The sequence below is a fragment of the Physella acuta genome, unplaced genomic scaffold (assembly GCF_028476545.2).
Source record: "Physella acuta isolate Inbredline_101_S28 unplaced genomic scaffold, ASM2847654v3 ptg000116l, whole genome shotgun sequence".
Lineage (NCBI taxonomy): Eukaryota > Metazoa > Mollusca > Gastropoda > Physidae > Physella > Physella acuta.
In genome coordinates, this window is record NW_026731636.1 from 809456 (window position 1) to 823101 (window position 13646).

General features: G+C 35.3%; 2 protein-coding genes across 2 annotated transcripts in view; both read left to right on the plus strand.

The window, feature by feature from the left end:
• Positions 1–6443, plus strand: part of LOC131934717 (uncharacterized) — a 307927-nt gene extending 301484 nt beyond the window's left edge. Inside the window, exons 2-3 of the mRNA XM_059290829.1 lie at positions 5184–5249; positions 5447–6443. Of these exons, the coding sequence (XP_059146812.1) occupies positions 5599–6375 (777 nt within the window). The 5' untranslated portion in view covers positions 5184–5249; positions 5447–5598 and the 3' untranslated portion in view covers positions 6376–6443. The remainder of the gene's footprint in view (positions 1–5183; positions 5250–5446) is intronic.
• LOC131934719 (CD40 ligand-like) overlaps positions 1–7071 on the plus strand; it is a 315715-nt gene extending 308644 nt beyond the window's left edge. The window contains exon 13 of the mRNA XM_059290832.1: positions 6833–7071. The gene's annotated coding sequence lies outside the window, so the exon portion shown is untranslated. The remainder of the gene's footprint in view (positions 1–6832) is intronic.
• The last annotated feature ends 6575 nt before the right edge of the window (positions 7072–13646 follow it).

Sequence of the window (13646 nt, forward strand, 5' to 3'; positions counted from 1 at the left end):
CTCTTCTGTATTAGTATTATATTTATATTGTTATCTTGAGTGATGTCCCTTGTGCATTGTACTTCCTTCCTCTCTTACCATCATGGCTGTCTGTAAATAAAGGCTGTTAACACCAATGTGGCTCCTCGTCAATCTATCACATTTTGGCGACGAAGGATAAACATCTACTAGAAAGAGCACCTACTTACGCAAAAAAGAGGTTTGCTAGAGCTTATTAGCTAATTATTTCTAGAATAATGGCGCTGTATGGCCAAATAAAACAATTTGATGCGAATGATGAAATCATTCAAGATTACCTAGATAGGTTAAGCTTTTACCTTGAAGCAAACAACGTGACGATAGAAGCCAAAAAGAGAGCTGTTTTGTTAACAGTCATAGGGCCTCAACAATTTAGGCTACTAAAAGACTTATGCGCACCAGCTAGTCTAACTACCAAGAGCTTTAACGAGCTGAGCAAATTGCTAACAGACCACCATGCGCCTGTACCATCAAAGTTTCTATGTCGAGCTAGATTTGACAGTAGGACTCGTCAACCAAACGAGTCAATATCAGAATATGTTGCTGCTTTACGTCATTTAAGTAGATTTTGTGAATTCGGAGACACGCTGTCTGACAGACTGTGTGAAAAGTTTGTGACAGTTGTAAACAGCCCTGATATTCAAAGAAAGTTGCTGCTCGAGTCAGATCTAAAATTGGAAAAAGCAATACAACTTGCAATGTCATTCCAGCAGTCATCTGAGGCGGCGAGATCTTTAGCACCTTCAGAGATCCATGCAGTAAACAGCAGGTTAGTCAATAAACATCAACCCCATCAGAGCATTCCAACTTATGCTAAACAGCCTGCTCGTTCAAATCCTAGATCTAAATCTAGTAATAATTATCAAAAATGTCATCGATGCAAAGGTCCCCATGCATCTCATCGGTGCAAGTTCAAGTTAGCAACTTGTTATAAGTGCAGTAAGCAAGGTCACATTGCCAAGGCCTGCTTTGCAAAGTCTTCGTCTGTTGCTAAATCTAGCCAGTCAAGACAGTACCGCAACCAAAAGCAGCACTATGTTAACTCTCACCAAGACTACCTAACCCAACCAATGAACCACTCTACCTGTGAAAATGCTCAAACTGATTCGCAGCCGGATTTCAACCTATTCTCTGTGAAATCAATAAGTCATGCTCCCATCAGTGTACTAGTTTATATCAACGGTAAGAGCATCAGCTTCCAACTTGACACTGGAGCATCTCTAACAGTCATCACAAAGAAAGATTTTGACGCTGTCACAGGAGGATCAGTGCCTCTACAGCCATGTCACAAGTGTCTAACAACATACACTGGTGACAATGTTCCGGTAACAGGAGAGTGTATGGTTCATGTAAGTTATAATGGTCAAAGTGCTAAACTTCCTCTTCTTGTGGTTGAAGGAAATGGACCACCATTACTAGGTTGGAACTGGTTAAGTGATCTTAAGTTAAATTGGGAGAGTATTTGTTCATTGAAGAATGTAAAAGAATCTAGTCTTACTTCACTAGATAAAGTTATATCTGAAAATAAATGTGTTTTTGGTAATCCATGATTACTAAATGATAGAACAGTGAAGTTAAGCATTAAAGACACAAATCCAAGATACTGCAAAGCTAGAGTTCCATCTTATGCAATGAGGAATAAAATTGAAAATGAGCTAAGTAGATTGGAATCTAATGGCATTATAAAGAAGGTAGACTATTCCGATTGGGCGTCGCCCATTGTGCCAGTGTTAAAGAAGGATGGTTCTATAAGAATTTGTGGAGATTATAAAACTACACTGAATAAGCAAATAGAGCTAAATAGGTACCCTATACCTAATATTGAGGAAATTTCTTTGAATTTGGCAGGAGGAGACAAATTCACTGAATTAGACTTTAGTCATGCTTACACTCAACTAGAACTGCATCCAGATTCAAAAGTCTATACGACAATAAACACACATAAAGGACTCTACCAATATGAAAGACTATGTTTTGGCATATCATCTAGCCCTGGAATTTTCCAAGCTGTCATGGACAGTATTTTTAAGGACATTCCAAATGTTTGTGTGTACTTTGACAATGTGTACATAACTGGTAAGAATGACACTGAACATCTTAAAACACTTGATAAAGTATTGAAAATTGTTGGTGAAAAAGGTTTAAAGATAAACAAAGATAAATGTCAATTCATGTTGACAGAAATTAGTTTTCTTGGTTATATATTGAGCAAACAAGGCATCAGACCTCAACCTGAGAAAACAAAAGCCATTAAAGAAGCACCCAAACCTGAAAATACCCAACAACTAAGAGCTTTTTTGGGCTTAATAAATTACTATGCAAAGTTCATAGGAAATCTGTCTGGTAAACTATCACCACTGTACAAGCTGCTACAGAAAAATGCAACTTGGCACTGGGGTAAACAACAAGATACTGCTTTTAATACAGCAAAAGAGGCTTTGTCTTCTGACACCTTACTAACTCACTATGACCCAGGGAAAAGACTTATATTAACATGTGATGCTTCACCAGATGGTGTAGGAGCAGTCTTGTCCCACATGGATGAGAAGGGTGACAGACCCATTGCTTTTGCCAGTAGATCTTTGAACCAGGCTGAGAAAAATTATTCTCAGTTAGATAGGGAAGGCTTAGGCATCATTTTTGGTGTTAAGAAATTTCATAAGTTTCTATTTGGTAGGAAGTTCACCATCTTTACAGATCATAAACCATTGCTAGGTTTGTTTGGAGAAAACAAAACCCTACCTGAGCATGCCTCACCAAGAATTCAAAGATGGGCTATCACACTAACTGCATACAATTATGAATTGAAATACAAACCTGGATCTGAGAATAGTGCAGATAGTCTGAGTAGATTACCTTTAAAAAACCAAAGCCTGAGCTATGTACCAGAAGATGTATTTGTTCTCTTCACTATCATGGATAACTCCAATATAAATGTGAATGATATTAAGAGAGAAACACAAAAAGATGAGTGCTTAATAAAAGTATATGAGTACTGTAAGAATGGTTGGCCTGAAGAGTCTGTGAATGATGACTTAAGGCCATATTAAATAAGAAATAAAACCCTTTGTAAAGATAATATAAAAGATGGAGAAGATGCAGTCCATTATCAGTCAGAGTTGCCTAAACAAAGTATTTGTAACTTAATAAATGATTATGGTGATATGGCAATTTCAAATGTTTTAAAGAGAATACATTAGTAAGAAGGAATGTGATCATCAAACAACTTTGCTAACATCATTAGCACTTACAGAAACTAACAGGGTAACATCAAAAGAAAAGAAGAAAAAGATTTTTGCCATTTAATACACCCACTTCAAATACTGGATCACAGTTGCAAAGTGATATTGTCCAGGATATTACTTTTAAACAGTATGTTTGGTTACAAAAAGTGCACTTCAGATTACCTGAGAAAATTGATCAATCAAAGAAATCTATGTCAGTTAAGGATCTGAATAACAGCATAATACTTCCAGATGCCAATTCAAAAATAGTTCCATTAAATCATGGCAATAATGCATTGAAAGAGAATTTGGTGTTAATGAGAATGTGTATCTGAGAAATTATGGGAGAAAGGAAAAATGGATACCAGGTCAAATTGTTCAATGTACAGGACCTGTGCCTTATAAAGTTAAGAATAACTTGTGCAGATAATAAGTGTGAATCTGTCAATCCCACCTAGTCTGATCAGTTCACACCAACTCAGTTTGTTCCACAACCAAGTTCTGTTGATATGAGTGAACCAAGTTGTCTGGAGTCAGAAAATGTAAATTCTGGAGTTAATGATTTAAATCCTAGACCTCCTGAGATAGAGAATCCAAATGGTCAGAATATTGAGTCACCAAATCAAAAGCTACTGAGAAGGTCAAACAGGACAATCAAAGTCCCAAATAAGTTAGACCTATGATTCTAAAGGTCAAAAGGACTTTGACATCATTGTTTTGTATCTTGATTATGTTGTAGCATATTGTGCATTGTTTGTAAGGATGTAATCTACCATAGTGTTCATGTTACAATATAATTGGTGATTTTAGGATACTATCAATTGTTCTATTGAGAGATGTATTATTGTGTTCTAAGGGTAAAGGGATGTAATAGATTGAGATAATTGTGAGGTCAAGGGAACTCACTCTTCTGTATTAGTATTATATTTATATTGTTATCTTGAGTGATGTCCCTTGTGCATTGTACTTCCTTCCTCTCTTACCATCATGGCTGTCTGTAAATAAAGGCTGTTAACACCAATGTGGCTCCTCGTCAATCTATCACAGACCACTTTTGCCTTCATTAAAATAATCAAATGCTTTTGTTTTCAAGGTTTAGTCGATAGTTGTGAGTAACAGCTAGTGGATATCCCTATATCGGTATTAAAATTAAGCAGAACATTTTATAAATTTAGCTGCATTTGTTGTTTGTGGTCAGGGTTAAGTCTTATTTTCAAACATAAATCCTGCGTAAGAAATTTAGAATTTGAATATATTAGTTAATGTCAATTAATTAACGTACTTATCAAAATATCAAATAAATTATACGCTGATTACCAAAGGTGCTTTGTTTAGAGCCGAAAAATGTATCCACAATGGTTGTTTTTTTTGTGGTAAACATTTTATGTAGCCTTTTCCTTATTTCATGGAATGAAGTCTATTTTAAGTTACTAGTTGTTTCATAAACTCTAGAAACTTTTATGCGCAGATGTAAAGTTAAACCTACAAATGTTTATTTGTTTAAATTCTTCATTAGTGCACTTATTAAGCCCTAGTTTCTATTTTAAATTAATAATGTGTAATCATATCTACAGTAACAAAAACAATGAAAACCCAAAACAAAGTGAGAAAAAGAAAATTGGAGCCATCAAGTACACCTGACGGTAGAGCTTAATAAATGATTCATTGACCAAATGTTTAGCTCATTTAAAATCTATTATGATATTTTAAATTTCAAATACTTTAAAGATCCATTCCTTAATAACATACATGTGTATCAATAAGTGTAAAAGTTAATTTTAAATACCTAATGAATTCTACAAAAATGTATTTTCTTTTTTACGGGACTTTGAGCTTTGAGAGTGTATTAGTCAAGCCATAAGAGTTTATCTCAGTAATGACACACTACTTGTCACTATAATTATAAGTTAATGTATGTGTTTTCTTTTCCTTTTATTTTAGATATGCCATACTGTGAGAGTCTAAGTAAAGTTATCAAAAGTGTCCAAACAGATGTCTTTAATTCAGGTGAGAAATATGACACACATAAAGCAACAGGTTTAAGCTACTATAAATATGTGCTAGTGAAAACATATAGATGACTTTATTATCGTAAATTCATACTTGATTAAATGAAGAAAATTGTATCATTTTAAACGGTATCTGAAAATTCTTGTTTAGCTATTTTAGACTGTTTAAACAATCTGTTTCCCCTATTCCTGTAGGAAATCATGAAGCTGAGATGTGCTATGTAGGAGAAGCTGATCTACACAAACATGTTAATGGCTGTAAGAAGAATCCAGGTCACAAAGGTTTTATACCTCTTAAAGATTTCAACACAAAATAACTCCCCTCACGTTTCCATGACGACGACTTCATGTCTGAGACAATCAAAACATTGGCAGCCTTAACTGTCCAGGTAAAGACTAAATTCACCAGTCTAGAGAGACCAGAGTTTTACCCAGGCACTCAAGTTCCATATCCATATTATAATGACGGAGGAAGTCACGTGATGAGGTTAGGGACAGGAAGGGTGTGGAGTGTGTACAAGTACACAGAGATTGACGGAACTTGTCATTGTGCCAATTGTCAAGACTCTGCAACACCCAGCAAGGTGTGGGGACAGGTTCATGTGTTGACAGCCACACACGTGGTATTTGATGACAGTGAGGCGAGACAGACCAGGTGTGTTTTAGGTTTTGTTGACAATAAAAGTCCAGTGGTCAGTCTTGATGGCTGGGAGGTGTGGCGTAAGGCAAACATTGAGGAAGACTGGTGTAGGTTGACATATTCCACATGTGACTTAAAGTTGGTTGATGAACTGGACAAGATGTGCCAGCACGTTGATGATTTATGTGGGGAAGTAGAGGACAAATACAGGAGATTTCATGATGTGGTCAAGTTGATTGTTATAGTGTCACATCCTCATGGCTGTCCTAAACAGGTCTCTGTAGGACAATGGACACACAAACATGAGAGGGATGATGACGATGATGATGATGAAACTTTGACAAGGTACTGGTACACAACATGTACGTGTCCAGGCTCCAGTGGAGCGTCTGTCTACAGGCTGGGACATGTCGGGTGGCCGTACCACCATCCCCACAGTAGATCAAACTCTGAAGGAAATTATTGTGGGGAGATGTGGGATTGATTTAACTGTTAGTTACAGTCCATTTTCAAGCTATTGAATGCATTTAATATTAGTCAAAGTAATAACAAGCTGAAATGATAAATTTATACTTGTGTATACATGTTTTTTATTTCATATGTTGAACCTGAATTGTACGTTTATGATCCATGGAAAGAAACATTGAAAATGTTTTAAAATAATAGAATTCTATGATTATCGTTCTTTTAAAAGATAACTACATAAAACTAAGGTGACGACTAAGATTTTAAACTTTATAGTTAAAGATGACATAAACAAATAAAAACTACACTTACCTTTAATTTGATACCAATTTTATTTATCAAATTTAATCGGTAGCTTAGAAAATGATTTGTAATTAACGGCGTTTGTTTTTAAATGGTATAATATGACTGAAATTCAGTGATACGGTGGGTTCGTTTTTACTAGCTTTTATAACACTCACTTCCTGTTTGTCTAGATCGAAACGCCGGAGCGAAGATTTGGACACTTCTAATTGACAGATACGGTTCTTAATTTGTACGTGGATCAAGATATGAAGACAATGCGTTATGACATTAAATTTGACTTTATTGGAAGCCTAATTTTTTTTTTATGAATTAATTAAAATTTGGACCGAATTATTAGGCAGTTCTATCCACACGCGTCATCACGGCCGTGTGGGACATGGAGCGAAGGGGGCTCTTCGTCAAAAGCGCGACATCACGTTCCATAGGCGCACGATGGTTTTTAGTCGGGTCAGCAGTATAGTTCTTTACCACTAGACTAAGCTATTCCATAATATTTTACTGAAACTTATGCTATAAACTTGACAAAGGTTTTTAGTCATGTAACTATTGTAAATAAAACATGTAAAGTACTGAAAAAAAATTCATTAAAAAAAACGTTTATTAACAAGCGTATATGTAATAATGCACTAAAAGTAAAAAATAAATTATACACTACTATTTAAATAACTATAAAGAAAAGCGTGGGTCTCTTCCTAAATATTAGTAAAGGTATCCAATAGATACTAAAGTGACCCACGCTTTTCTTTATAGTAATTAAAATAGTAGTGTCTAATATTTAGGAAGAGACCCACATTTTTTTTTATAGTTATTTAAATAGTAGTGTATATTTTCTACTTTTTAGTGCATTATTACATAAAAGCTTGTTTAAGGAGTATTGTTGTGACGCGAGTGACCGTTCACTGCCGTTTAGCTAGATTTCTTCCCATTCAAATACACGGGCAATGTGGGTAGGCTTAGTTAACTATTGTCTCGATCAAGTTTTTTGTTTGGCTGTTTTGTTTTATCCTGCATGAATTTAAAAAATTAATGAAATCATTTTAGTAGGACGCAATATATACTTTTCTATAGTTTACAATAGTTTGAGTAAGTTTACAAAAGTGTTAAATAAAGCAATTCCCGTTTAACTTACCTATATTACGTTTTGTTCGATATTCTTAGCGATTAGACAAAAGAAAATGTACAAATGGCAAGCTAGCATCAGACTTCTAATCGTTTAGTGTTAATATTAGATCGATATCGTTGAATAAAATGCAGAAATAAAGATTATTAGTATATATTTCTGAAATGACCATCAAACATTCTTAATAAAAAAAACGGAATCACGGTATCGTCGTTTTCGGCAGCCATTATTACCATGACGATGAAAAAAAAGTAGGTCAAACGACAACCTACATAAAACAGCAATGTATATACTGAAAGATTTTTTGACGCAAACGTCCTATTATGCAGTTGTTTATCATTTTTTTTTTATTCTTCTATCTCTCTAATTAAAACCGTTCTATATTGCTGTAACTATATTTCACCAACACCGCTTTGTAGACAGAAGCGGTTTACGCTTCACATATTTAAATTGAATGAACAATGTAGAAAGCATTACACTAAAATGGTATAATTATGTTATTTTATAAATATTGTATTAGCAAGATAAATCAATTTGTTATTTTAGAAAAACGATTTTCGCAATTTTTCTGTTTATCAGTTGGATCTTGAGCGTAAACAAATTAATGTGTAAGATAATGAAACAGCTGTTACATGTTTATCTCAAATGACACGTTCGACTAAACTATTCAATTAGCAAAAAATGTCCCTGATGTTATAAATAGAAGGGATTCAAATTCAGAGTGAAATATAAGGTAATTCTAAATTACACATTTAAAAATGCTTCTCAATTGGATCGTTTAGTTACGTATGTTTTCGAGCTTCTTGTATATTTAGTCTTCTATTTAGGATTAATTTCTTTTTTTTTAGAACACTGACTGTTGTAACACAACTAATACACTAAATAAAAGGGAAGCTGCTCTATGGGTTTATACAAAATAATTAAAAATCTTTTTATTTTTTGCAAACTATTTAACAGTAGACGAACCTATCTAACCAAGGATAATTTACTGTAAATATATTTTCTTCTCCTCGATTATACCTTACTTAAAATACAGACATTATCAGAATTATCTTCAATGTTGTGATACAATGGTACATGTAGTTTAACTAGGTCGTAGTTTATATAAGACATTGGCCAGTCAGAACGACCTAAACAGCAATGAGACGAACAGTCGTAACCAATAATTGCTAAAGACAAAAACGTGTGTTGACACTTTGTAGGTCAGTTAGCGTACAATACGCACATCAGACATTGTTATTCGATTAGTAATAAAACAATGTTAATACATTAAGTGCAGGTAAGTTGTAGAGGTAAAATACAATAAACCAGTGCATTTTAAAACGTGTTAAATCTTTCTATACTCAAGAATGGAAGATATTAACATTTATTATATTATAGGGACATTCATATATTGAATAACACTGGTTATATGGTTATATCATATGGCATCTTCTTAACTTCTGTATAGTTTTGTTTATTTTTGGCCATTTTGTTGGTGTAAACACCGCATGAAAAAATTATCATGTTGAAAATGAAGTAACAATGAAAATATTTTACATGAAATAGAATCTGATGGTGGTCTTTCTTCTTAATATAATTTAGAGCCATAATTTGTGCTTTAAACATTATAGCAAACATGAATAAAAACAATACCAAAAGAGATGCTATGGTATCAGCACCAATGAACGCGTCAAATCGTGTCGTTTAAACCTTACAGAAAGAGTCTTCAAGTGACTATTGATACAATAGTGCCAAGCTGGGAAGCCTAAAAGGAGCAAGTTTGGATTCTTTGAGACAAAACAATGCATTTTAAAGATGACAACTGAAATTTTAAACAAAACTTTAACTTTAACAAGTTTTTCTCTGCCGCTCATTTTCTCTGCCGCTCACGAATTAAGTTTGAGGTTCAAGTAAGACTAAGAAGATTTACAGACCTGCTAGGGGATTTAAGACAATATCTATCAAGATACAGACAATAGACACAGCTCTATCAGAAAGAGAAAAAGACGTCAGACACGATTTGAAGACGACACAAAACAAAATAGGACTAGCTTTTTGTACTAGTGTCAGTGAGTGCAACACCGATGTAGAGGTAATGGGAATTATCCTGGTGTGGCGTGAGTTTGACGTGAGCGTGACGCGACAATGTTACCGATGACGTAGGCCGCAACAGTGAAGACAGTTGGGGGGTTAGACATTTTAGGAAAAGGACGTGCTTTGATATTGTATATTATTAGTGTTTGATAATAAAGTTAATTATATTTCATGATCGAAGTTGTTGATATCGTTAATTAGTGTCGTCGGAAAATAAGAGTGTTCCTGTCCTCATCACAAGTTAATAGTCGAGGTATTAGTTATAGGAGTAGTCTTCATACAGATTCATAGAGAAACCCATACAAATCCCCCATCACATACAGTACGTGACGCCTTTGCGATATTGTAACCGTGGAAATCACGCCAGTCGCCAAAGTGTATTTTACCTCACTATTAAACAGAGTGATTAATGTACACAAGACCTTCAATACAACACGTCCTGGTGTGTGCTATTCGATCGTGTGCAAACACGTGCCCCGACGTATGTGATAAAAAATATTACGCAGGTATTGTGTACATTTAAATAACTCAGTTTTAGAAAACAAGGTCACACGTCTCAGCCATTTATATACCACACTTATCACACCTGATATAAAGATATAACTATGTTAATGCAGTTTTATTCTTTCGCCAATATAATTAATTATTAAAAAAATAAAAATATAATTCGGTCAAAATCTAAATAAGATTTTTAAAATTGTTTTCTTCTTCCAACTGTTTTATGTTTGAAATTATTCGTGTCATTATAATAACACTCACGTGTCGTTTTATTTCTCCATTAAGCTCAGAGTTTCTTCCAGGCATCTCTTCGGGGGGGCTAAGCCCCCCCGAAAAATTTTTACCGCCCCCCCGAACGAAATGAAATTTATATAATTTATATAGAAAATATATACTTTTAACAGTGTCCGCCCCCCCGAAGAAAGTTTACCGCCCCCCCGAAGATTTCAAGTGCCCCCCCGGAGAAAAAAGTCTGGAAGAAACACTGATTAAGCTAAACTCTTGTACTATAAAAAGAGAGAGAGAGAGAGAGGAAAAGAGAAAGAGAGAGGGGGAGAGAGAGAGAGAGAGAGAAAGATAGAGAAAATCATCGATAAATTACATTCTTTTACTGACGTATTTTCTTTTCTTCTTATAATCCTTACAAACATCAACGAATGGAAATTCAACCTAGTCACTATTTATTTATTCAGTACTAAATTTATATCTTGCTTTTTTCTTTGTGTTTAGTTTGTTAAGAACAACGTTCTTCTAGATTTGTGAATAAAAGGCTTGCCGTCACACAAAGCTTAACCTAACTGGTCGGTTGACTAACAGCCCTAATATTTAAAGAACATCTTTATTTTCAAACTATTTTCTCATTCTACTGAATTTAAATTCTATCCAGCTCGCTAACAAGATCTTAAATAGTGTATTACATTTAATATGCTCTTTCAAAATGCGCAAATTATTTTGAAATTAAGTACTGTAACTGAGCCTTTATGTGTTATACACTTTAAAAATACAGAAACATGAATAAGTATTTAGAATGTCCCTATGTTTTTCATGTCGTCTTTGTCAAGATGCGATGTTCTGGAATGTTTGCAAATATAATACTTAGTTACAAAATTAATAACATTAAATACATTTTTATACATCATCTTGTCCCGGTCGTGCCAAAGTTCATTCGCATTAGAGACCTCAGCATGTGAAAAGATAGTTGGTCGTAGCACTATGCCCAGCCACATTTGTTCATATGTTAGTTACCCAGTATTATGGGACGTTCCACTGATTTGAACCCGGGTTTACAACTTAAGACTCTACCGCTAGGCCACACCGTCAAATCTGGTTCTATCATACATTTAGTTTGCAAACAAATAAAAAATTAATAGGAAAATTTTAACGATCGTCGTTAAAAGAAAATGTGTGGACCTCGTGTACAGTGGCGTAGCGAGGTCGGGTGTCACCCGGTGCGGCACTTAATGGTGTCACCCCCCCAGAGGCATAGAGACCCTTCACAGGGACAAACTTTCAAATTTTCGATTGCACCCCCCCCCCCCCTTAAACTTTCGATTTGCACCCCCCCTCGAGTTTTCGATTTGCACGCCCCTCAAACTTTCGATTTGCACCCCCCCCCTCGAGTTTTCGATTTGCACCCCCCCCTCGAGTTTTTCTCTATATATTTTGCTATTTTTTGCCTTGGTGTCACCCCCCTAAATGGTGTCACCCGGTGCGGTCCGCACCCCCCCGCCCCCCCCCCCCCCCCTCGCTACGCCCCTGCTCGTGTACAACCCATTAATTCATCACTGTCAATAAATCATGTGTTTATTATTTCTTTGTCTATACTTATGAGATAAACCTAGGCGAATCAATGTCGCTCCAACACGGAGCCAAGTTTAGATTTTAATTCAAATTAATTAATTACATAAAAAACGTCAATTACCGACCTGTCATTTCAAACAATTAGACCTAACATTCAAAACACGTTAATTCTTACGCAAAGTTGTGATTTCAAACGATGCAATTAGCCGGACCAGTAGGTATATTGATTTTAAAATTTTATTAGGTTTAGAGCGTTATAGACTTCGTCTATCACTAGCGGGTCCTTGTTTGGTTAGCAATTAGACGGATTGTTTATAAAGGAAGTAAAAAAAAAAAGTGTTGAAGTAAAACAAGCTTTTTCTAGTCATTCGGGCGGTGTTTTCATTGAGAAAAAATTATGTGAGTGGTTTTTATTTGGTAAATAATATGGGTTGTCATTTAAACATTCAATAAGTCAATTTATTCACATAAAACAGAGGTCTGTCAAAAAATTAAGGAGCTAATTTAAATTTAATTTAATCTATATATCCACCTTACCCTAGCCCCAGTTAATTTGACAGCCTTGAAGATTAATATCTCAAATATTGCATCTAGGGACTTTTAATATACCTACAAATATAACTATCTAAAACACTTCTAATAACATATGCAGAGCATATTTTTGTACATTTCATCAAGAGATATACATCATTATTGGATCGGCATTGTCGAGGTTGGAGAGTGTACGGATGCCAACACGACAATTACCTAGTTCAAATCTTCTGACAGATGATGCTAATGTACTTTGCTAACCAGAATTTTTGCCATATTTCCCATTCATCCATCAGAATATGGGTCCATTTTTTATGTATACGTCCACATTTAAATACAAGACTAGTTTCGATAATGTAGTAAAATGCGTACTTTCGTATACCCTTGCCATTTTCGGTTTTTAAAACTTTGAAACTTATTTTCTCAAAAGGGGATTTTTCCTGTAACCTTATGTAGTCAGATTAGAAATTAGTAGTAAAGATTATTTTCAATCATGACGGTCTATGGGCCAAGTGAGGTAGAAGTCTATTGATTATGTGACTTCGGCAAATAAAGAGACAGATTTGTCACCATTATGTCATGCCGCCTTTACTTTTACAGACAGACAGACAGACAGACAGACAGACAGACAGACAGACAGACAGACAGACAGACAGACAGACAGACAGACAGACAGACAGACAGACAGACAGACAGACAGACAGACAGACAGACAGACAGACAGACAGACAGACAGACAGACAGACAGACAGACAGACAGACAGACAGACAGACAGACAGACAGACAGACAGACAGACAGACAGACAGACAGACAGACAGACAGACAGACAGACAGACAGACAGACAGACAGACAGACAGACAGACAGACAGACAGACAGACAGACAGACAGACAGACAGACAGACAGACAGACAGACAGACAGACAGACAGACAGACAGACAGACAGACAGACAGACA